Below are 23254 nucleotides of genomic sequence, written 5' to 3'. Positions count from 1 at the left end.
CAGCCCAGAGCCCGACGCGGGGCTTGAACTCACGGACCGCGAGATCGTGACCTGAGCTGAAGTCGGACGCTTAACCAACTGAGCCACCCAGGCGCCCCAATATTTTTTATTTTTTAAAATTTACATCCAAATTACATATTTTTGGCTGTAGAATGTAAAAGAAGGGTTGAACCCAAAGAGATTTTGCTGTTAAGAGTTGTCAGAACTTGTGACAGAGTGGTCATTGCCAGTTTGAAAGCTTAGAAGATGGAGAGAATGCCAATTTTTGTTGGCAGAATAGAGCCATTAGGAGAGGCTGATAAGAAGTAAGGATGAGAGGTCAGAGTGACTATGAATTCTTCTTTAGATTTGTTCAGTTTGATTTAATGATAAGAAATCTAGGTGGGACTGTCAATTGGAAACAAGGAACTTGAGGGGCACCTGGGTGGCTCAGGAGGTTAAGCATCCGACTCTTGACTTTGGCTCAGGTAAGGATCTCATGGCTTTGTGGTTTTGAGCCCCGATTGGGCTCTGCACTGGCAGTGTGGAGCCTGCTTGGGATTCTCTCTCTCACCCTCTCTCTCTGCCCCTCCCCTACTTGCACTGTGTCTGTCTCTCACAAAATAAATGAAAAATAGTCTGTTAAAAAAAATGAAAGAAACAAGGAAATCAAAGCTGGATACCCATGGTGAGGGCTGGAGCTTTTTGTTTGGCATTATTAGCCCTGAGGTGATCCTGACCCTGGGAGAGTTGATGAGCTTTTTAGAGGACTGGAGTTAATGTTAAGTCTAAGAATTTAGAACAATTTCTTTAGGAAAAGTTTCCTTACCTGGGACATATTGATGATTAAATAGGAAGGAAACCTGTCAAAACCTGCCTCTTTGGAAGACACAGTTGTTATAGTCCAAGGACAGGAATTTTGTCACCAGGGTTTCAATGCTTATGTGTCCTATTATTGACTAATATATATTTTTTAAAGTAATGGCTCTGTAGGGGCACCTGCGTGGCTCAGTTGGTTCAGCATCTGACTTTGGCTCAGGTTGTGATCTCACGGTTCGTGGGTTCGAGCCCCATGTGGAGCTCTGTGCTCACAGCTCAGAGCCTGGAGCCTGCTTTGGATTCGGTGTCTCCCTTTCTCTCTGCCCGTCTCCCACTCACACTCTGTTTCTCTCTTTCTCGAAAAATAAATAACACATTAAAAATTTTTTAAAAAGAGTGGTTCTGTTGAGAGGGCTAGAAAAGCTCCCCCTGAATGCTTTAGACCACTAATCAGCATTTTAATATATTTTAGTTGGCTCTTAGAGGCTATTTTAGGAGTTATAGAAATGTTAGGAATTTCAAACCAAAAGGAGAGAATTATAGCATATCCACCTGACAAATATATTTTGGATCAAATGCAACACAAATTACTGTCAGTCATATGTTGATTATGGTTCCACTGTGTACGGAGGAGTATATGTGGCTCTTTTCAACCTATAATCTTCATGAGGTTAGAATCTCTAGTGGTAACATGGTGGCAATCACATTTTTGGCAGCCAGTATATATTAGCTGAATGGATGAATTAAACACAAAATAAGTATAGAACCAGGCCCAGCATCAAAGTGTATGCCATTTAACTCAAAGAACAAGAGCAGAAAAATATGATTTAAGAATATGAAATATACACATACAATTTGAGACAATGCCATAAAAAAGTATTGAAAAACATATAATAAAGTAGAATAACTAAGGGATTGAGGTTTTTGACCAGGTATAATGGGGGAGAGTTGTACTAAGATCGCAGAGATTTATTCAGGAGTTTGGGGAAACATTTCTTGTCTAGATAATGAAAAAGGAAATAAAGTATATGTCAACATAAGTTAAAATAATTCTGTTTTATATATATATATATATATCTTATGTATATACAGATATATAATGCTATATAAAATACAAATGTGTTAAAATTATATATACACACTGTAATATATATTTTAAAGGAATAAATAATAAATTAATAAAAGAAATACTGGCCCTGATTCATTTATGTGGGGAATAATAGACAATCACAGTAAACCTAACTCGGCTCTTCTACTAAAATGACTTAGTGAGATATAAAAGAAAAAAGAAAGGTTATATTTTGGCAAGAAGGAAAGGGCATTATGGTTCAATACTTTCACTTAACTAACCTTTAAGGGTGTAATTAACATTTAAAGGAAATAAAGTTTTGGAAGTATTACAGGGTAATTGAAGAAATGTAAAAAGTACTTAAAAGCCCATGGTCTGTTCAGAGAAATTCCTTCAGATAACAGTGGCAGTCATCAGAAAGTGGACTTATGACGTGTAAAAGATGAAGAAAAATCCGCTTATTTGGTGACATAGTTACTGCTTTCCCCTTTGTTGCTTTCTTTGTGAACTTTTGCTCATTGACATTTTCTAGGATGAAACTTTCATGCTGACTGAGATTTTATCTTTTAAACACAAATCTTGAAGTACTTGAAAGAAGATGGTCAGTAGTAAGTAGGAGCAGTAGGAGGGAGAAATGGAAGGGATTCAACTTTATCACCTCACAATTTGTCATAACCTAAGTTGAATTTTAAAATTTATACTTTCTAGCCTCTACTATTATGAACAGCTTTTCACTTACAGTATAGAGTATGTCTGTTCTCACCTTTGCAATTTATTTAGAGAATCCAAGTAGTGGTAGTATCACTAAGCTACTAAAAGTCAAAAGCTGTTTTAAATGTTTGAAGTTTAAAACACTTGTCTAGTCCACATCAGTTCACCTGTATTTTTCTTGTTCTTGTTCTTGTTCCTAGCTGTTTCAGGTCCCTAACTCTTTACAAAATCCCCTACATTATGTTTTTAGGGGTCTCTGGAAATATATTACACATCCCATGAACTAAATTTGTCAGCTACTATGTAGCAGCTGTGGGTAATTGTCCTCATTTCCTGTTTTGAACCCTCTCCTAGGGATGACTGTATATGGGGAGTGGGGAGGAGTTTTCCAATAGGGCACAACTATCCTGTGTACTGAAGCCCATTAGGTGCCAAGGGTATGGAGTGTTCTGTGGCAAAATACAGAAATATGTTTCTTCCTTTCTTTCCTTTTTTAATAGACTTGATTAGAGGTGTATCAAAGTAGTTCTCATCACTCAGCTCTCCTTTCCACAGCCCTCAGACAATTGACTGTGTTGGGGGTGGGCAGGCTGGGCCTGCTGATACATCCAAGAAACACATAAGCTACAGAATCACCCCAATCCTTTTTAAAGTACAGGCTCTCTTCCTGCATTTTAAAATGCAGGTTGGCTTTCTTATTGCCTGATACACTTCAGTTAGGCAGCAAATTTCTCCCCCAGGACTCTCCTTAGTCCACCATATAAATGGACTCTTAGGTGATTCATAGGGCTGTCCACTTTCATCTCAAGATATGCGTTGAACCTAAATAATGTTTTTCATTTTCTCTCTTGACATGCTTTTGATGAGTAGGTAAAAGAGAGTAGAAGCAAATGAGTACTGGTATGTCTCTCTTCTGTCGTCTTACCCTCCTGCTTCTTCTATTCAGGAATTTATGGGCATGAAAACATTAATGTTCAATCTTACACTACATATCTGTATATAAAGTTTAGTACATATGTAAAATAGAACAGTCAACAGCCAACAGATTGGCTATGATGGCCACTTACAACATGGGATTCTAGAGGAAGGTAATTCATTAAACACTAAGTAGTATATTGGTAGTCTGTGTATTATACACATGAAAGAGAGAGTGAGTTTTATTCCAAATCTTACTTGTAAATAGAACCTACTAAGCGCTGGCAGTTATATAAGTTTGCAACTCAGCCATAAAACCACATCCAGAATCAAAATACATCTAAGCCCACTGAATGTGTTAAATATTTCATATAGCTGAACAGAAAAAGAAAAGATATGTCACCTACTGTGGAGTCTGCATTCTGAAAACGTGTTAACAGGTTACCTATAGCTAGAAGAGAAACAGAATAACATTTCACATTCTGAGCTAAAATTTTATTTTAGACTTGATTCATTCTAGTTTGCATGTTGTCATGGTTAAAATTGATATGGAAATTTAGAAGTATACAGAATTGAGATCTTTAATAATTTTAATTCTGTTCTTAATCTTTCTGGTTTACTTGCCCTGTTGTGAAAATTATGAAGTTTACAAACTGATTTCTTTGTTTTTCATAATGTATATTTTATGAAAAATCCCATTAACAGAAAAATAAAATAAAAACAATTGAGTAATTTACATGCATTGAAAATATTCTGGAAAAATGGAAATACCTTGTTATTTACTTACCTTTTCATTTCATAAAAGAAAATTATATTAATGAAGCAAAATAATGGATGTTCTTAATTTCATTTGGTTGTATATATGTTCTTATGTCAATATTGGTATTTTTTTAAGTGAAAGGACATAATTTTTTTTTTTTTTTATTTTTAAAAAATTTTTTTTCCAACATTTATTTATTTTTGGGACAGAGAGAGACAGAGCATGAACGGGGAGGAGCAGAGAGAGAGGGAGACACAGAATCGGAAACAGGCTCCAGGCTCTGAGCCATCAGCCCAGAGCCTGACGCGGGGCTCGAACTCACGGACCGCGAGATCGTGACCTGGCTGAAGTCGGACGCTTAACCGACTGCGCCACCCAGGCGCCCCATGAAAGGACATAATATTTTAAATTTAGTCTTATTAGTTACTCAATGGATGCCATTATAGGCCTAAAATTTAATGGAAATGTAAAATTAACTAGGAAGAGGGAAAAATATAAGCAGAGTGAACAAAAGAGAACTTACAGTGGGGCAAGATGCAGTTGTTTCCCATGGGATTTATGCTATATGTTGCCTACTGTATTTTCTTAGTGTGTATTTGTATTTATTAAGGAATATTGATCTGAAGTAATTGTCTTATTTAAAAAAATGAAGTAGTTGACTTGTGCCTTAGACCAATTTTAGTATCAGTGCAATGATGGCTTCATAGAATGAGTTAGGAAGTGTTCTGTTCCCCCCTCTTAATGTTTTTGGAAGAGATTGAAAAGGCTTGGTGTTAATTCTTTTTTACATATTTGGTGGAATTCACCAGTGAACCTAACAGGTCCTGAGACTTTCTTTGTTGGGAAGTTTTGATTACTTACACAATCTCCTTACTTCTAACAGGTCTACCCAGATTTTCAGGTGTGTTTTTTTTTTTTTTTTTTGACTCAGTCTTGGTAGTTTGTGTGTTTCAAGGAATTTGTCAATTTCTTCTAGGTTATCCAGTTTGTTGGCATACAGTTTTTCATCGCATGCCCTTAGAATCTTTTTTATTTTTTTAAATTTTTTTAATGTTTTTATTTATTTTTGAGACAGAGACACAGCATGAGCAGGGGAGGGACAGAGAGAGGGGGAGGCACAGAATCTGAAGCAGGCTCCAGGCTCTGAGCTGTCAGCACAGAGCCCGACTCAGGGCTTGGACTCACGGAGTGTGAGATCATGACCTGAGCTGAAGTCAGATGCTCAACCGACTGAGCCATCCAGGTGCCCCAGAATCTCTTTTATTTTTATAAAATCAATAATTATGTCTCAACTGTTATTACTGATTTTAGTTATTAGAGTCTTCTGTCTTTTTTTTTTCTTAGTCTAACTAAAGATTTGTCCATTTTGGAATTAACTTTTATTTTAAATAATTTTCCTCTATTGGTTTTTCAGATCTCTAATTAATTAATTACATTTTTGCCTATTTTAATTTATGTACTTCTTTCTTACTGCTTGCTTTGGCTCAAGTGTGCTTTTCCTCTAGTTCCTTAAAGTGTACAGTTAGGTTATTGATTTGAAACCTTTCTTCTTTTTTAATGTAGATGCTTATTACTACAAATCTTCCTTTTAGTACTGTCTTTGCTGAATTCCATAAGTTTTAGCATGTTGTTTTCATTTTCATTAATATCAAGGTATTTTCTAATTTCCCTTGTGATTTCTTCTATGACCCATTGCTTATTTGCTTATTCTGTATATTTGTGAATTTTCCACTTTTCCTTCAGTTATTTATTTCTAACGACATTTCCATTATGATCAAAAAAGATACTTTGCATGATTTAAGTCTACTAAAATTTATTAGGACTTGTTGTGTGGTCTGATATGTGATATATCTTGGAGCATGTTCCATGTGCACTTAAGAAGGCACATTCTGCTGTTGTTAAGAGGAGTGTTTTGTATAGATTAGGTCTAATCAGATTATAGTGTTGTCCAAATTCTCAATTTCCTTGTTATTTTTCTTTCTTCTTGTTATAGCCATTATTGAAAGTTGAATATTAAATATCCCACATATTATTTCAGAATTGCCTTTTTGTCCTTTCAATTCTGTCAATTTTTATTTCATATATTTTTTAGCTCTTGTGGACATGTACTGTAATAATATTATCTTCTTGATGGGTTGAAGATTTTGTCAATATAGAATATCCTTCTTTGTCTCTTGTTACTTTTTTTTAAATTTAAGTCTATTTTGTCTGACCATAATATAGCCACCACAGTTTGGTTTTGTGTGATGTGTGGGTGTGTATGTGGTTACTATTTACATGGAATATATTTTTCTGTTCTTTTGCTTTCAACCTCTTGTGTCTTTTTATCTGAAACTGAGTCTCATGTAGACTGCATATAGATAGATATGTTTGCTTTTAAATCCAATCTTCCAAACTTTTACTTTTAATGAGAATTTAATTCATTTACTTTTAAAGTAATTATTCATAAGGAAGGGCTTAGTTCTTCCATTAAGCTGTTTTGTGTATCACATGTTTTTTATTCCTTAATTTCTCTATTATCTATTCTTGTATTTGTTTATTTTTGTTGCCTAGTATTTTGATTCCCATCTTTATTTTGGCGTGATTTTCTGTCACTATTAGTTCCTTTAGGGATTACAATTGATATCTTAAACTTAAGACACCTGAATTTTAATAATACAAAATTAGTTTAAATAACATACATTGTTCCTATACATATTTATCCCTTTTATACTGTTTTTGTCACAGATTACATGGTTATACATTGTATGATCATTAATTTATATTTATAATTATTGTGTTATGCATTTGCCTTTTAACTCATATAGAAACAAGAGTTATAAACCAAAAGTACAATAACTTTTTTTTTTAATGGTTACCTATGTAATTACCTTTATAATTGCTTGTTTCTTATGTCTTTGAGTTACTGTTTAGTGTCCTTTTATTTCTGCCTGTAGGTCTTCCATTAGTATTTCTTGCAGAACAGGTTTGCTAGCAATAAATTATATTTGTTGTTGTTGTTAATTTGAGAATGTCTTAGTTTCTCCATTATTGTTTAAAAGAGGATACTTTTATTGGATACAGAATTCTTGTTTGACAGTGTTTATTTCAGGACTTAAAATATGTTATTCTACTACCTTTTAGCTTCCATTGGAGAAATCAGATATTAATCTCATTGTGGGTCCCTTAAATGTGACAATTCACTTCCCTCTTGCTATTTTAAAATCACTCCTCTTTTTGATCCAAAGTGCCTCAGTGTGGACTTCTTTGAAGTCCTGCTCAGAGCTGATGTATTTGTTCATGGTTTGCTTTAGGTCATTGAACATATTTAAAATGTTTAAATGTTGATTTAATGTTTTTGACTACTAATTCCAAAATTGAGCTTCTTCAGGGATTTTTTCTGTGATATTCTTTTATTTTTCCTGTTTAGCTTAAGGTTGCCTATTTTTTTGCATGCTTTGTCTTTTTTTGGTTTTGTTGAGAATTGGACTTTTGAGTATATTATAACTCTGGAAACTTGATTTTTCTACTCCCCACAGATGGCTGATGTTTGTTTCCTGACGGCTGTAGCTATTTGTTTGTAATTTCTCTAAACAATTGCTGCAAGCTGTATATTTTTTGGGTGTGGTTACTGGATCTTGGGTTTAATTAACTCTGCTGTCAGCCAGTGATCTGACAAAGATTTCCTTAAAATGTCTGGTTCCAAAAAGCAGGGGAAGTGTTTCTGTCTATTTAAGTCTTCTGATAGATGCCATCTGGGGAAGCCACTGCAACCCAAAAGGATTGAAATCAAGACAGGCACCTACACAGGTCCTTCAGTGAACTGCCAAACCAACCAAAATGTACCTCCTCAAATTTTGGAGAATAAGATCCCTACTGCCCACCCTGGCATCAGCCAGCCCCCTCAAGGACTCAGGCACTATCTTCACGGTGGTGCTGAGGAATGGGTTTTGATATCTCTTTTGTACGTGTCATTCTCTTACCAGAGAACACCAGTGTATCCCTTCAACAAACACGTACCTTGTTGTAAGCATCCAATCAAGTTTCAGTGTTTTGAAATAGTTTATTTAATTTACTCTTTCTAGCTTACTGATTGCTTTGGTGGTGGGCCCAATCCCTGGAGCTGACTTTTCTGCCATTTTGTGTCAACCCTACTTTCTTAAATCTTACTTTCCTGCTTTTATTCCTTGTCTGTCTTTTGAAATCCTATACAAGTCCCCAAAATGTTGGTTGCATGCTAATATAATGATAATAAGAATTATACCATAGATCAAGATAAACTAGGTTAAGAGGAATTAATCAATTTTGATTCTCTTAGGCCTCTAACTTGAACATATATCAGACTCCATCACTTTTGCTTAATTCTCCATTAAAGTGGTAATGTATTATGTATGTAAATACTGGTGTAGATAATGGGAGATTTTTTTACAGGCTTGGTGTACCTTTTTTTTAAAATTTTTTTAATGTGTATTTATTTTTGAGACAGAGAGAGACAGAGCATGAACGGGGGAGGGTCAGAGAGAGGGAGACACAGAATCTGAAACAGGCTCCAGGCTCTGAGCTGTCAGCACAGAGCCGACGCGGGGCTCGAACTCATGGACCTTGAGATCATGACCTGAGCCGAAGTTGGACGCTTAACCGACTGAGCCACCCAAGCGCCCCTTGGTGTGCTTTATAAGGTTAAAGATTTTTCCAAATTTTGCCAATTATGAAGAGTACGGTTGACTTCTGTTATTATTGTACATGCATTAATTCAGCATAGTATTTTTCTGTTTTCCATATGAATTGACTAATGGAAAATAAAGCTCAAAAATTATGCTGTATATTTAAGGCATGGTATGTTAGTCAATTTTTCAATGTCATTTATTTCCATTTGATCTTAGCAAAAAATAAATTTACTTTCCTAATCACTTTTAGAGTTGTTGATGCAAATTTACTAGCCCTGGTAATATTAAGTTTTTATACTTTTCTTTTGTTTTAGAACCTTGTAAAACATCTTCCTGAGCAGAAAGTACTCTGTGAATTAGCACAGCTGAGGAATGAGTATCATGACCTCAGTGAGCCTGAACAGTTTGGAGTTGTGGTATGTATCTAGCATAAGGGCCCACAAACTCAACTGGGGTGTAACACTTGTCAGAAATAATGAAAAGGACATTTCAATTGTTGATTTTTTCAAACTATACAACTACATAATTTAATATAACATTGGCTGTCAGAAAAAAATATTATTTATCATGGTATTGAAACATAAAGAAATTTCTATTTCTATTTTACAGAATACTTCAAGATATCTCCTGGGAGCTCTTTCATACTAGTGCTGATATTTAATTCTATTAATACATGAAAAGTAGTATATATTATTGTATTGGCTATTTTTTTCTTTTATTTAGACCTTGATGTTAGAGTTTGCCCCCCTTCCAAATTTAGGCTAAATGAAAGAGTAATAACTAGATAAATAACAATATTCTAAAAACTTTTTTTGTGGCATGAACTGTGTCAGAGAAAGCACAGAATTTTCAGATTTCCTCTGGAGTGTTATTAATTAAGTGAAAGCTTTAAATACACTGTTTTGGGAAGAAAATTCTCATAAAAATATCGTGCTTTAATATGTTTAAATCCTTATTGGAATGAGTTGTTTCCTCACCCCCTCTTCATTTTAAGGGGTACAAAGGATGACTATATATAAATTATGTATTAAAGAATATAGTTACATGTTTTAGTCATTCCCCAAACCTGCTATTGAAATAATGGGCAAAGCAAAAATGGGAAAGAGGAGATGGTGATTTATTTAATTTCTTGGAGGAAAAGCTATTTTTAACTTCCATATTCAATACAAGTTGGTTTACTTTATGGAGAAGCAGCTGTATTATGTATTATCGCTCCCTGACAATTTCCCATATGAATACTAAGACTCAAAATTAACATTGGAACTAGTAGTCAAATACTGTCCTTCATCAAATATTTTATTACCTTTTTAATAGTAATATATTTTAATTGATATGATTTGGTACTTTGCAATTTAAAACTCTTGATTAAAGTCAAAATGTGATAGGGCAGAGAGCATTCCTTTTGAACATGTGGAATAAATTCTTGCCCACATTTAGAGCTTATTAATTCTCAGATATGGCATTGCAAATACTGCTATGGGAAGATTCTGTCAAATCCCTGAAAATAAAATCAGGAGTGTATATTTGGGATGAGATAGACCTAAGGTAAAGTACCTGAGGAAGATATTTTTCTCTTTTTTGAATTATGCAAATTATTCCAGTTGAACTGGCTAGATATTACTGATTAAATCACAGAGCTTTAGTGCAATATTAAATAATAAAATTTTCTGGACCAAAGTCCATATTTGAAACCTAAGGTGCTTGAATTCATAGTATAATTAAGCAGAGCTATATACTATCTGAGAATTCAGCTGTGCCATGATGGTTATGAGTTTTATAGTAGGTCCACTAAACAGTTTTTCGGAGGCCATTTTTTTTTTTTTCCTGAATGCAGTTTATCTTGGAAGATGTATTAGTTTTTCAAGCAAGTCCTTCAAGAGCAATATCCTTGGTGCCACACTGAGGAAATTAAGTTTGGGGACATAAAAAGCAATATACCTTCTGAATTAAAAGCAAAATAGAAAATGGAAGAGATTTCTTGTTTATGCACATAACCATAAATAATTTCAGGGCTGTGTACATGAAGTAACCTGGTACTCATATTTAACTCTCCCATCCTTAGTTACATGCCTGTAGGGAGAAAAAAGTCAAGGACATTACAAAGTAATTAATGCTACATAAATTACCCAAGGTAGTATCCATCAGGATTTGCCAAATAAAGTTTAGATAATCTCCTATCTAGGAAAATATTTTTGAAATAATGATAGGCCTTAGTCTTTTGAGCACCAGCTATTATTGGTGCCATTATTGTTTATAGAAACAGAATGTATTGGGATACTTAGAATATCTTGTATACAATAGGCAGTAAATATTTATTGAATTGAATTATATGATGATTATTGAACTCAAGTATGAGGCCGAGATTAAAAAGAGCATATTTTAAGTCTGTAAAAGCAAAAATTATGTTAAAACATATTTCTCCAAGTCAATGCTAAAACTAAATTAACTTCTTTGTGAATACACCCAAATACTTTTTAATCCTCAAAATATATTGACAGCCTACATTTAGGAAAGCTTCTCAAGTGTAGAATCATCTGCACTAATGGGAAAGTCTCCAAACTGGTTGTCTTGCTTCTCTGCTAATTCCCCCATCAACAATTAGTGTAGTCTACTTAAAATCTATATCCGACATGTGATTTCTGTGTCCAAAACTTTCAGTGTATCCCAGAATTTACAGAATAAAATCTGAGCTCCTTAGTATTCTCATTCTGCTCGTAACTCTGTGTCTTTATATCCTGTTCTCTTTGGTGAACTGAGTGAATTGGTGTCTTTATGACATTTTAGCTTTTACCGCAGCAGGACTCTCACTGCCCTTTCAGCAGTTATTTTACTTGTTCCTATTCAGTGACCTTTCATTTTTCTATAGTGGCTATATCATATCTTACCTGCTCTTCTTAAGTCTTCTAACCTCCCCCTACTCTTTCTTTTCACTTACTACCAACCGTCTAATCTTTTACACACCAGAGTAAAAGGAAAGCACTTAGGCTTCAGAACCTCCAATATCTCTTCTTCCTATAAAGCTATCTCTAGCCATATCTTTTATTAACATATTGTCTGTCAAACCTCAGAAAAAGGGATAGCTTATTATTATTACTAATTTGTTGTTGCTCTTCTTATTTACAGAAACAATGCATTAAGGAGCTACTGTGTCTGATACTATGTTAAGCATTTTTATATTCACCATCTTATGTATTATTTGTATCTATGAAGTTTGCACTTTTATTAGCTCCATATTATGAATGAGGAAACCCAGGTGAAGGAAGGCTAGGGACTTTGTCCCAAGGTTACATAGCAAGTACTAGATGCATAATTCAAACCCAGGCAGTCTGATATAGACAGTGCTTTTATTCATTTTTATTTTAAAATTTTATTTATTTTTATATAGATATATTTTTATTTGAATTTTAGTTACTTAAAATACAGTGCGATATTAGTTTCAGGAGTAGAATTCAGTGATTCATCACTTACTTACAACACCCAGTGCTCCTCCCAACAAGTGCCCTCCTTACTACCCATCTAGCCCATCTCCAACCCACCTCCCTCCCATCAACCCTCAGTTTGTTCCATATCATAAGAGTCTCTTGTGGTTTATTTCCTTCTCTTTTCTCCCCCGACCCACTTTCCATATGTGCATTTGTTTTGTTTCTAAAATTCCACATATGAGTGAAATCATATGGTATTTGTCTTTCTCTGATTTATTTTGCTTAGAATAATACATTCTAGCTCCATCCGTGTCATTGCAAATGTCAAGATTTCATTCATTTTGATGGCTGAATGATATTTCACTGTATATATTTATTTTATTGAATAATAGTTGACATACAATATTGTATTAGTTTCAGGTGTACAAGATAGTGCTTCAATATTTATATAAGTTACAAAATGGTCACCACAGTAAGTCTAGTTACCATCTCTCACTATGCCAAATTGTTACAATATTATTGACTATATTCCTTATACTGTATATTACTTCCCAATGTCTTATTTATTTCATAACTGGAAGATTGTACCTTTTAATCCCCTTCAGCTATTTCATCTATCCCTCCACCACCCTCCCCTCTGGCAAGTACCAGTTTGTATTCTATATATTTGAGTCTGTTATTGTTTTGTTTTTTGTTGTTGTTGTTGTTCATTTGTGGCTTTGTTTTCTTAGAATCCATGTATAAGTGAAATCATACAGGATTTCATTTAATATAACATTTCATTTCATTCATACTTATTTCATTTAGTATAACATCCTCAAGGTCCATCCATGTTGTTGCAAATGACAGGATTTCAGAGTAATATTACATTACATACGTAACACACATCACCACCACCACCACCACACCTTTATCTATTAATTCACTGATGTACATTTAGGTTCCTTCCATATCCTGGATATTATAAATACTGCTGTGATGAACATAAGGGTGCATATCTTTTCAAATTGGTGTTTTTGTTTCCTCCTGATAAATAGTGCTTTTAACTGCTATACTGTTCTATTGTGTGTGTGTGTGTGTGTGTGTGTGTGTGTGTGTGAGAGAGAGAGAGAGAGAGAGAGAGAGATGCTCTACTATATGCTAATTTACTTGTCTGTGTTTTGAGCATTATTGTCTCTTGCCTGCTTTAGAGTTCTGTTTTTATTATATCTTCAGTTTGTCATTCTGCAGTTTGACTTCCTCTTCAGAAAAAATAAAACTTAAGTCCCTCACTTCCTAAAACTGAATAAACTGATAGCTGGATAGATGAATGAGTGAAAATCATTTCTTGACCCTGAGATCCCTGATAGCTGCTGCTCTGTCTCCATTTCCTATCATCTGTTTTTTTTTTCAAAGATTAGTTTCCTTTTCCTCTACTTCATTGCTTCTCATGTACTATTCAACAAACAACAATCAGAATTCTGCCTTGAACAATGCGTTGAAAATTACCTAAGAGAGGTCATTAATTACCTCCTAATTGAATCTAGAATATACATCTGATCTACTCTTCATCTGTGTCATTACCACCTTAGCCCCAAGCTAGCATCATCATTCTCTTTAATAGTTATGATATACTTTTAGCTTCTTGTCCCCACTCATGCTTTTGCCTTTCTCCAAGTTAATCTCAGTGCAGCTCTCGAATGTGGCATTTCTAGAGTTTTTTGTATTGCATCATATAATTTATCTGATTAAACCATCAGTGCTGTTGTGTGGCACTAAGGCTACAATATAAACTCCTCACCAGGATTTACCACCTCTCTCACTTTTATCTCCTGTTGCTTGGCTTCTTGCTCATGTTCCGTCAGCCACACTGTATTTTATTTTTCACTTTTTTGAATTTACCATGCTCTTTCCTGCCTCTGGCAGGAGATTACACATGCTGCCTCCTCTTACACTCACTTGCTGCCTGCCTCTTTCCTGCTTATTCTTCCAGTCTCGGCTTAAAGTTCATTTTGCCAGTGATGCCTTCACTTACCTATCAGTCAAAATTCAGTCTTCCTATTAAAATCCCTCAGAGCGCTATTTTTCCTTTATCTTTCTAGAAGTTATCATGGTTTGTAGTTATTTGTAAGGTTGTTTATTTAACATCTGTAAATCCCCGCTACATTGCAACTTTTTCAAGTGCATGCATCATGCTGATTTTATTCACATAGTATACACTTAACATATATTTGCTGAATGTATTAACTCGAATGCAAAATCAAGCAAAATCAAGCGGGCTCTTTTTAGTCCTGATTCTGTATCCATATGGTACTGGGTAACATGGAAGGATTTAACCTCCTTATTGAAAACTTTTCTTTATTTACCTTCTCTAACAATAAATACTCTTTCCTGATTTCATCCCTATGAACTGCCAGTGCCCTGTGGAGTTTCCATTATCATATAATTTCTTGGATAAAAAAAAAACAAAAACAAATCTCATCAGTTAGGAATAATCATATGTTAGAAGTGAGATCATTCCTGTAAGATTCATTAAAATCACCATCATCAAAAAACAATCAAATTGGCAAACCTGGGGAAAAACATGGCTTTGACTTTTTGAAAGAAATAAATTTATCTGAGACAGTGACTGGGCTGCTAAGCTTTCTCTAAACTTTTTGGGTCTTTTTAGCAGCCACATCTTTGGGCTTGCTTGTATTCATATTTAATAAGCTAAGAAGAAACAAAAGGGGAAACAGAAAAAAGAAACTAATAATAAAATTCACTGACCTTTTCCTCTGTATAGAGGCAGACCACCTGGTAAGAGGGATGTTCTAGTCCCCACATCTATGATCAATAATTCTTTTCTTTACTGGGGGTAGATTGTCTGCATAGCTTCCCACTGATTTGTCCTCCAACCTGCCTCCCACAGAACTGAATTGGATACATAGTTGTAATTATGTGCTGTACTTTTACTGGGGGAAAAACATATATCTTTGAAAGCTTTGCCAGTTAGAACCCCAGCAGGAGCTTTTAGATTCTTTAGAAAGTGTATGCAGCTCAGCTGTTCTCAAACCTCAGAGCTGTGGAAATTCCCACTTGTTTTGCAGTGATGATGGAGACCTATACTGTGTGTCTATTAAACTAACATCTTCTGAAAAAGAAGACAGTAATTAGTTCTTTTAGTAATCACTACTTTGTTTTTCTGAGTTCAAAATTACCCATATTTTTTTTCAATTAAAAACATTCTAAAACTATAATCTAACAAAAATGTTGGCTAGCCTTGTGCATCAAAACATTTATAAGAAAAACACAGATTATGTGATATTGCTGGCAGTACATTTATCTTTTTTTTGTTTACACAAATACATAAAGGTGTGTAAGGAGTAGATTTATACCTATAGCTGGAAGTACAACTATGAAGTAAGTGTGCTTTTTAATTTTTTAAAGCCTCATAAGAGCTTATGAGCTCTATTGAAGTTAGCTTAACCAGGTGAAAAGGAAATTTTTAAAGGCTTTTTTTTTCTCTCCCGAATATCATCAAAGGCAATTAATTTTGATGGAAAAGTGTAGCTCTTCTATTCCATTAATGCTAAGCCATTATTCAAGTTTGCATATTCATTGGAAAAAGAAACATTTTTATTTCATCTGCTTTCATTCAGTGTGTTCACTGTTTTCATATGTAATGCCCTGATTGTTTCTATTTTCATTCTTTTTGTAAATATGAATGCTAGCTCTTACTTTTTGAGGTGTATTAATTTTATTGAAGGAAAAGCTGGCTTAATAACTTTGAGATCAAGACAAAGAATACTTGCCACAACTCATTCTCAAATCCATGTGTTCATATTCTTGTTCATTTCATTGACTTCTCATAATAGTTCATTTTGTGGCAGGATTGCTTACTTACATCGGATTTTGCAATAAAATAAAATAAATAAGTAAATAAAATAAAATAAAATAAAATAAAATAAAATAAAATAAAATAAAAAGTAAAATAAAACAACCTGAAAACTGAACATTTAGATTAGGTCTATGAATGTCAGTCAATTTTGCTATTGATTTCTTTTCATTAAATTTTAAAAATCAGAAGTTAACTCTTTTCCTCCCTCTGTATATCAGTAATCTCTAATACAACAGCATAGCACAACAGTCATTTTGATGGCCATTCTTGGCCTCAAACAGTTGTTTTCAGAAGGATGTTTTGAAATGGTCTCAAACTCTTGAGTTTACAGTGTCTTTTGGGGTGGACATTGTTACTATGTTTTGTTTCAGACTAAAGAATAGTAGATGTTTGTTGATGCATAATTTCCATCTATCACTATTTTGGGGAAAGTGTTCTCTATCAGTATATCATTGTTTTTTTATATAGAGTTAGTATTTTTTAATTTTTTATTTGACGTATAGTTAACATGTCATATTAGTTTCAGGTGTGCGATGTAGTGATTTGGCAGCTCTTTTATATTATGCGACATTACATTTTTCCAAAGCCTGATGTTATAGACTATGGTTCTTATCTCTCCTTACATCTAATATAGAAACATTTGCCATTGGCTTCATGTAGTAGGTGCACTTGTATTGATTATTTTGTCTGGTCTAGGTGTAAAACATACTGCAGAAAGTACAGTAATAAGCAGGAGAGATCCTGTTCTTGAGGACATTGTTGGCTAAAAGAAGATAAGAAAATTGCTTCATAGAGAATCACAGATGTCCTTGCTGTATTTCCATACATTGAGGCAGAGTTCTGCTCAGTCATTGAATCTAGATTTCACACCTTTTATAAGCAGTTCTGTCTGCTGTTTAACTTAATATACCCTTCTTTAATTTGACTTCATTATTATAACCTTCATTATAGTTACTGATACAAATTATTCTGTACATGCTATGTGTGGTGAGTCCTAATAGTATTTAACTATTTGTGAAAAACACATTGTAACAAACTATATTTGTTACAAATATATATGATAGGTCTAATGAATTCTTAATATTATATTTTGAAGAGACTACGAGATCAATTATGTTTGCATGTGATGGTCATTGAAGGTGTGTTTCTTAACAGTGCAAAAAGAAAGATAAATAACCTTAAAGGTGGGCAACATGTGGGAGCATGAGCAGCATGTGGTTATCTCCTCCTCCTTCACACATGACTTTTACATTTGTGCCTTTTTTCTTTCTCTTTGGATTCTTTTTAATTTTTCTAGTGTTTATTTATTTTTGAGAGAGAGAAAAAGAAAGAGACAGAAAAAAAGCCAGCAGTGGAGGGGCAGAGAGAGAGGGAGACACAGAATCCGAAGCAGGCTCTAGGCTCTGAGCTGTCAGCACAGAGCCGGACGTGGGACTTGAACCCACGAACTGTGAGGTCATGAGCTGAGCCAAAGTTGAACGCTTAACCATTTGAGCCATTTAGGCACCCCTCTCTCGGGATTTCTACAGTAGTTTGGCAGTAGATTGATATTCACCATCTGCCTAGGTGGCGGAGTGTGTGAAATTTAAATCATATAAACAAAACTATCTCTTGAGTCTTTGGGGAAATAACCCACTTGTAGCTGCTCTCACTAAAGCTGTCAGTGCATTGTTTTAAATATAGCACAGATCAGCTAAAAGAATGGTAGCTGCTTGATGTGATTTGATAGACAAGTACCTCATAACAAAATAAATCCCCTATATAATACAACACCATGGTCAACATCCCACAGTACTTCAAGGAATGCATTATAAAACAAAGAATGTCGACTAAAATGCTGCCAGGGATCACAACTGAACACAAACATGCATTTCAGTCGAGTTTGTGTTTTTAATTATATCACTTAGGTGCACTTAAGTGCCTTTTTGAGACATGAGCCTTTTAATAGTTGTATCTGTGGCTGGGGATGTTGCTCTGTGCTTCCTATTATTTCTAAGCTTAGTTATCCAACATATTCCCTTATATATCCAGATCCTATAATAGAGATTCAACTCTTGTCTATCAGTGTACCTGGTCTGATTGTAAAAATTAACACTTCTGATTATAGAAAATTCTGTTCATATGATCAATGAATACTGATTCGTGGCCACTGTAAAGAGATTAATATAGCATTGCCTCCTCCATGGTCTCCCGATTTTACATTAACACATTTTCAATGATAACATTTATAATAGTAAATATATATTATGCATTAAAACTGGCTGAAGGGAGCACAACACAATATTTACAGTGTGTTCAATAGATAGTGAATGCTGTTTCTCACCAAGCCCTGAAAATACATTCCTTAATTGTGAATGAGAGAAACTTTCCCTCAGGTTTGGTAGAACAATCCATGGCCATGGTTTCTTTTTGGGTATTTCTGAAAATGAAGAAAGAGGATAATAACAACAATAGCTATTGTTTTACTTTGTGTCAGCTACTATGAGAGGAGAGTTACACATAGCATCTTATTGAAGTCTGACTGCAACTTGCATGGGTTAATTAAGGAATGAATTTTACTACTGGGGAAATGAAGTCTAACAAACATTAGGTAACTTACACTGGGTCATAAATTAGAAAGTAGTAGAACTGTAGTTCAAGTCCAGGTCTGTGTAGCTCAAAATCCCTATTTCTTTCACTGCAACTTGCATTATAAGTCTGGAGAATGCAGGGAATGGTTTCTCTCACTCTCTGAGAATTAGGGGAAAATTTCTGTCAGATCTACTCTTCAAAATATTTATACAGGGCTCTGCATTTGGGCCCCATATCAGATTGAGCCTGGGCAGTATTGTTGGGATGTCCCATATGGTAGCAAATTACTTTTTTTTTTTTTCAACGTTTATTTATTTTTGGGACAGAGGGAGACAGAGCATGAACGGGGGAGGAGCAGAGAGAGAGGGAGACACAGAATCGGAAACAGGCTCCAGGCTCTGAGCCATCAGCCCAGAGCCTGACGCGGGGCTCGAACTCACGGACCGCGAGATCGTGACCTGGCTGAAGTCGGACGCTTAACCGACTGCGCCACCCAGGCGCCCCATTAGTAGCAAATTACTTTATGTGGGAGGTAGGATACCCTCCTCTTTACCCATATAACTCTATTATGATACATTTTAATCCTCTCCCTAATCCAGCACTTTGCTGATTTCGGAGTTCCTATTTATATGAATGAATTCATTCACTCTTTTTATAGTTATTGTCCTAAGCCATCTGTCATATTTATCACCTTCTATGCCCTAACCTATGTTGTAGATGGTAAGTGAATGAGGAAATTTTGTCAAATCCAAGGGCAACTCTGACCTCTTGCAACGTGCAACCTCTTCCCAAATCAGGGTGACTGATGATGGGTTATATCCAGTAAGAACAGTTCAACAAAGCTAATTCCCTAGCATTTCTGCTTGATATCTTAGCTGGAGAACTATTGTGGGGACAGTGAAATATTATTATTATCTGTTAAGTTTGTTCAGTAGACAATCTGGCTGTCCTGCTTGCGAGATCTGAAAAATGGTTAGGCAGTTAAGAACTACTTTTAAATATTTAAATGTCTAATATATGCAAGACCCTGAGCTAGGTGCTACACAAGGTGCAGTCTTTGACTCTTCTCTCCATGTACTCACCTTATCAACAACCTTGCTTCCTATAGCATCTGTTTGGATAACTCCCCAAATCTGCCAACTCTAACATTTACTTCCTCCTAAACTTAAAGGCTGAATTTCCAAAAGCTACCAGATATAATAATAATACCTAAAACTCAAAATGTCAACAAAGCACTATTAGTTTCCAATTATACAGGTGTCATTTTACCATTTATATTAGGATCTGTAGGACAGGGAAAGGCTGGAGGGATCAGAGAGCACATTTAAATAGTCTATTTTAATAATTCAACAATGAAGTACATAAAACTTAAGCTTGAATGATGAAAACGGAAAATAAGAGACAATTATAAGAAACTACTCAAGTTAAAATCTAGCCAAAGAATGATATTAAATTACATTATGTTTACTACAATGTGTTGATCATCCCAAAATTTGGAAGCTTAGTAATGGAAAGCTAGTAGTGTCTTTGTTAGTAGTAAGATATACTATTTGATGTCTGAGAGGATAGTGAACCAAGTTCACTTAGATACATATATATATATATATATATATATATATATATATGTATGTATATGGTAACAGCCAAGTGATATTTTTATTTGTGGATTAGCACCCTTTACTCCACCTTTCCACAAGTCTAGAAGCAGAGTGAAATATAAGGAAGTAATATTTATGGATCATTTATTTGGCTACTATCTAATTATCAAAAGAAGACTGATCCAGGAATTTTCCATGCCTCATAGATGAAGAAACTGAAGAGTGGAAAAATTAGGTAGATTAGTTTCACAGGGTGAGAAAATGTGAAAGTTTCTAGATTCTATCTTTAACTGAATTTGCTACTAAGATGCACCTTACCTGCACCAAACACTGCCTCAATCCCTGATTTGCTTGCTGTAGTATAGGCAGCAGAAGATCAGGGGAAACACTTTCATCTGAAACAAAGCAACAGACCAAACATTAAACTGCAGCAAACCAGCATCTCCTTCTGCCTTCATTAATGCCAACCGTGTTCTACCTCACAACAGACTTAAAACCTTGGAGTCATCTTTGACTATCTTCTCTCATAACTAATGCTAAATCCTATTGCTTCTTCCTTAATTCCATCTCTCATATCCATTGCTTCTTTCCCCTTCCTACTGTCAACATTGTAGCTCACTACCTGTTTCTTAGGCCATTTTGAAGAGAGAGTACTAATGCTCTCTCTGTTACTAACCTCTCCTTCAACCAATCATACATACTGTTCCCAATGTGATTTCAAGAGGCGTTGTGGTGTAATAGTTGAGAGTTTGGGTTATGTGACCTGAATGCCTGAGTTCAAATCTCCAGCTCTTTAACATACAACTTGACTTTGCACAAATCACTGAATATTTCTGTGCCTCACTTTCCTAATCTAGTGCTAATAACTTTTCCTAGGATCGTTTTGAGACCAAATCAGTTAAAACATATTTATAACACATATGCAGAAAAATGTCTGGCACAAGGCACTTAACACATGTTAATCACTGTTATTGTTACTATTATTATGAAATTGCACTTTTGGTCACATTATTTCAGTTAGAGGTGGTACTAAAAAATTAAATATTAAAAAAATGATTGAATCCATGTTCTCTTGATTTGTAGACCAAAACTGAAATATAAACCCTGGAAAGGATAAAAATATGAATGAAGACAAGTAGTAGTAGAACTGAAGTAAAATTAAAAACCCATGTAAGCCTAAGTTTTAAGTCACTGGTTGATCTGGGACCAATGCCACCCTGGTGAGCTGGGTTCCTATAAGCCCTACAAAGCATGGCCAAAGGGCATGTACATAATGACTAGTACCTGATCACAGTAGCTCTAGGGCATTTTTAACCATCAGAGAGACTGAAAAACTACTTCCTAAATATATAAAATGATAGAAACGTGTGTGTGCAAATGCTTGTCAGTTACCAATGAAAGGAAAGGAAAAATAAAGTGGGGAGGGATTTAGAGAGAGTAGTGGAGGCATAAAGAAAGGCAGAAAGTCATAGAAACTTAGGTTCCCACACAAACGTACACCAAGAGATTTGTGCATTCATGGTGATAGAGACTTTGATATGGTTAGCTTCCGATTTCATGGCCTTTACATGCACTGATTGGGTACTTTGGTCCACATTTTGCCCCTAGGTATGTACCTCATATATTCCTAAGTATAAATCTTTTCTCACACCGTTGTTTCTATACCCTTTTGGCTCCAGTTTTTGCACTCACTCTCACTCTCTCTTTTTCTCTTTCTCTCTCTCTCTGTCTCTTTTTTTCTATCCATTTGTGTCACCTCTACTGTGAAGTTTTCATTAAACATTGTAGTCCTAAGAGATTAAGTCAGAAAACTCTCTAGCACTTAATTTCTGTTTACCCATCTAGAATCATATGCTAGTTCTATCACTAACTATAGTTATCAAGTGACTGTGTTATGAGTTTTAAGCTATATTGGAAACTTCTGATTTGCTAGTATGTCTTATACTTACCATGTGAGTGCTGAAGAAACTGTAGGATGGTTTGTATAATATTACTCTGGTCACATAAAAAAAAAAGAACTATTGATAAGTAATAAGATCTACATAAATATAGTAACAGGTGGATATTCCCCACATACTTTTATAAGTCTACCTATAAAAAGCATGAGAGCATATAATGGGGTAAGAAGAAAGCCAAGTTAATCTTTGGGGACACATATACCCATGGTTAATGGGCAAGTTCATTTCAAAAGGCAACCAACAGAATGCAAAAAGATATTTGCAAATGACATATCAGACAAAGGGCTAGTATCCAAAATCTATAAAGAACTCACCAAACTCCACACCCAAAAAACAAATAATACAGTGAAGAAATGGGCAGAAAATATGAATAGACACTTGTCTAAAGAAGACATCCGGATGGCCAACAGACACATGAAAAGATGTTCAATGTCACTCCTCATCAGGGAAATACAAATCAAAACCACACTCAGATATCCCTTCACACCAGTCAGAATGGCTAAAATGAACAAATCAGGAAACTATAGATGCTGGCGAGGATGTGGAGAAACGGGAACCCTCTTGCACTGTTGGTGGCAATGCAAACTGGTGCAGACACTCTGGAAAACAGTGTGGAGGTTCCTTAAAAAATTAAAAATAGATCTACCCTATGACCCAGCAATAGCACTGCTAGGAATTTACCCAAGAGACACAAGAGTGCTGCTGCATAGGGGTACTTGTACCTCAATGTTTATTGCAGCACTTTCAACAATAGCCAAATTATGGAAAGAGCCTAAATGTCCATCAACTGATGAATGGATAAAGAAGTTGTGGTTTATATACACAATGGAATACTACTTGGCAATGAGAAAGAATCAACTGTGGCCTTTTGTAGCAACGTAGATAGAACTGGAGAATGTTATGCTAAGTGAAATAAGTCATACAGAGAAAGACAGATACCATATGTT

At 35.0% G+C, this 23254-nt stretch overlaps 1 protein-coding gene across 4 annotated transcripts in view; it reads left to right on the top strand.

The window, feature by feature from the left end:
- Positions 1 to 23254, top strand: part of DIAPH2 (diaphanous related formin 2) — a 1032498-nt gene that overhangs the window by 452598 nt on the left and 556646 nt on the right. For all 4 annotated transcript variants that reach the window (XM_040467675.1, XM_040467674.1, XM_040467672.1 and 1 more), the window contains one exon: positions 9214 to 9315. In XM_040467675.1, coding sequence (XP_040323609.1) covers positions 9214 to 9315 — 102 coding nt within the window. The remainder of the gene's footprint in view (positions 1 to 9213; positions 9316 to 23254) is intronic.

This window comes from Herpailurus yagouaroundi, unplaced genomic scaffold, assembly GCF_014898765.1.
Source record: "Herpailurus yagouaroundi ecotype Mexico unplaced genomic scaffold, PumYag 67556, whole genome shotgun sequence".
Lineage (NCBI taxonomy): Eukaryota > Metazoa > Chordata > Mammalia > Carnivora > Felidae > Herpailurus > Herpailurus yagouaroundi.
Note: the sequence above shows the minus strand (reverse complement) of the source record. Positions and strands in the feature narration are given on the sequence as shown.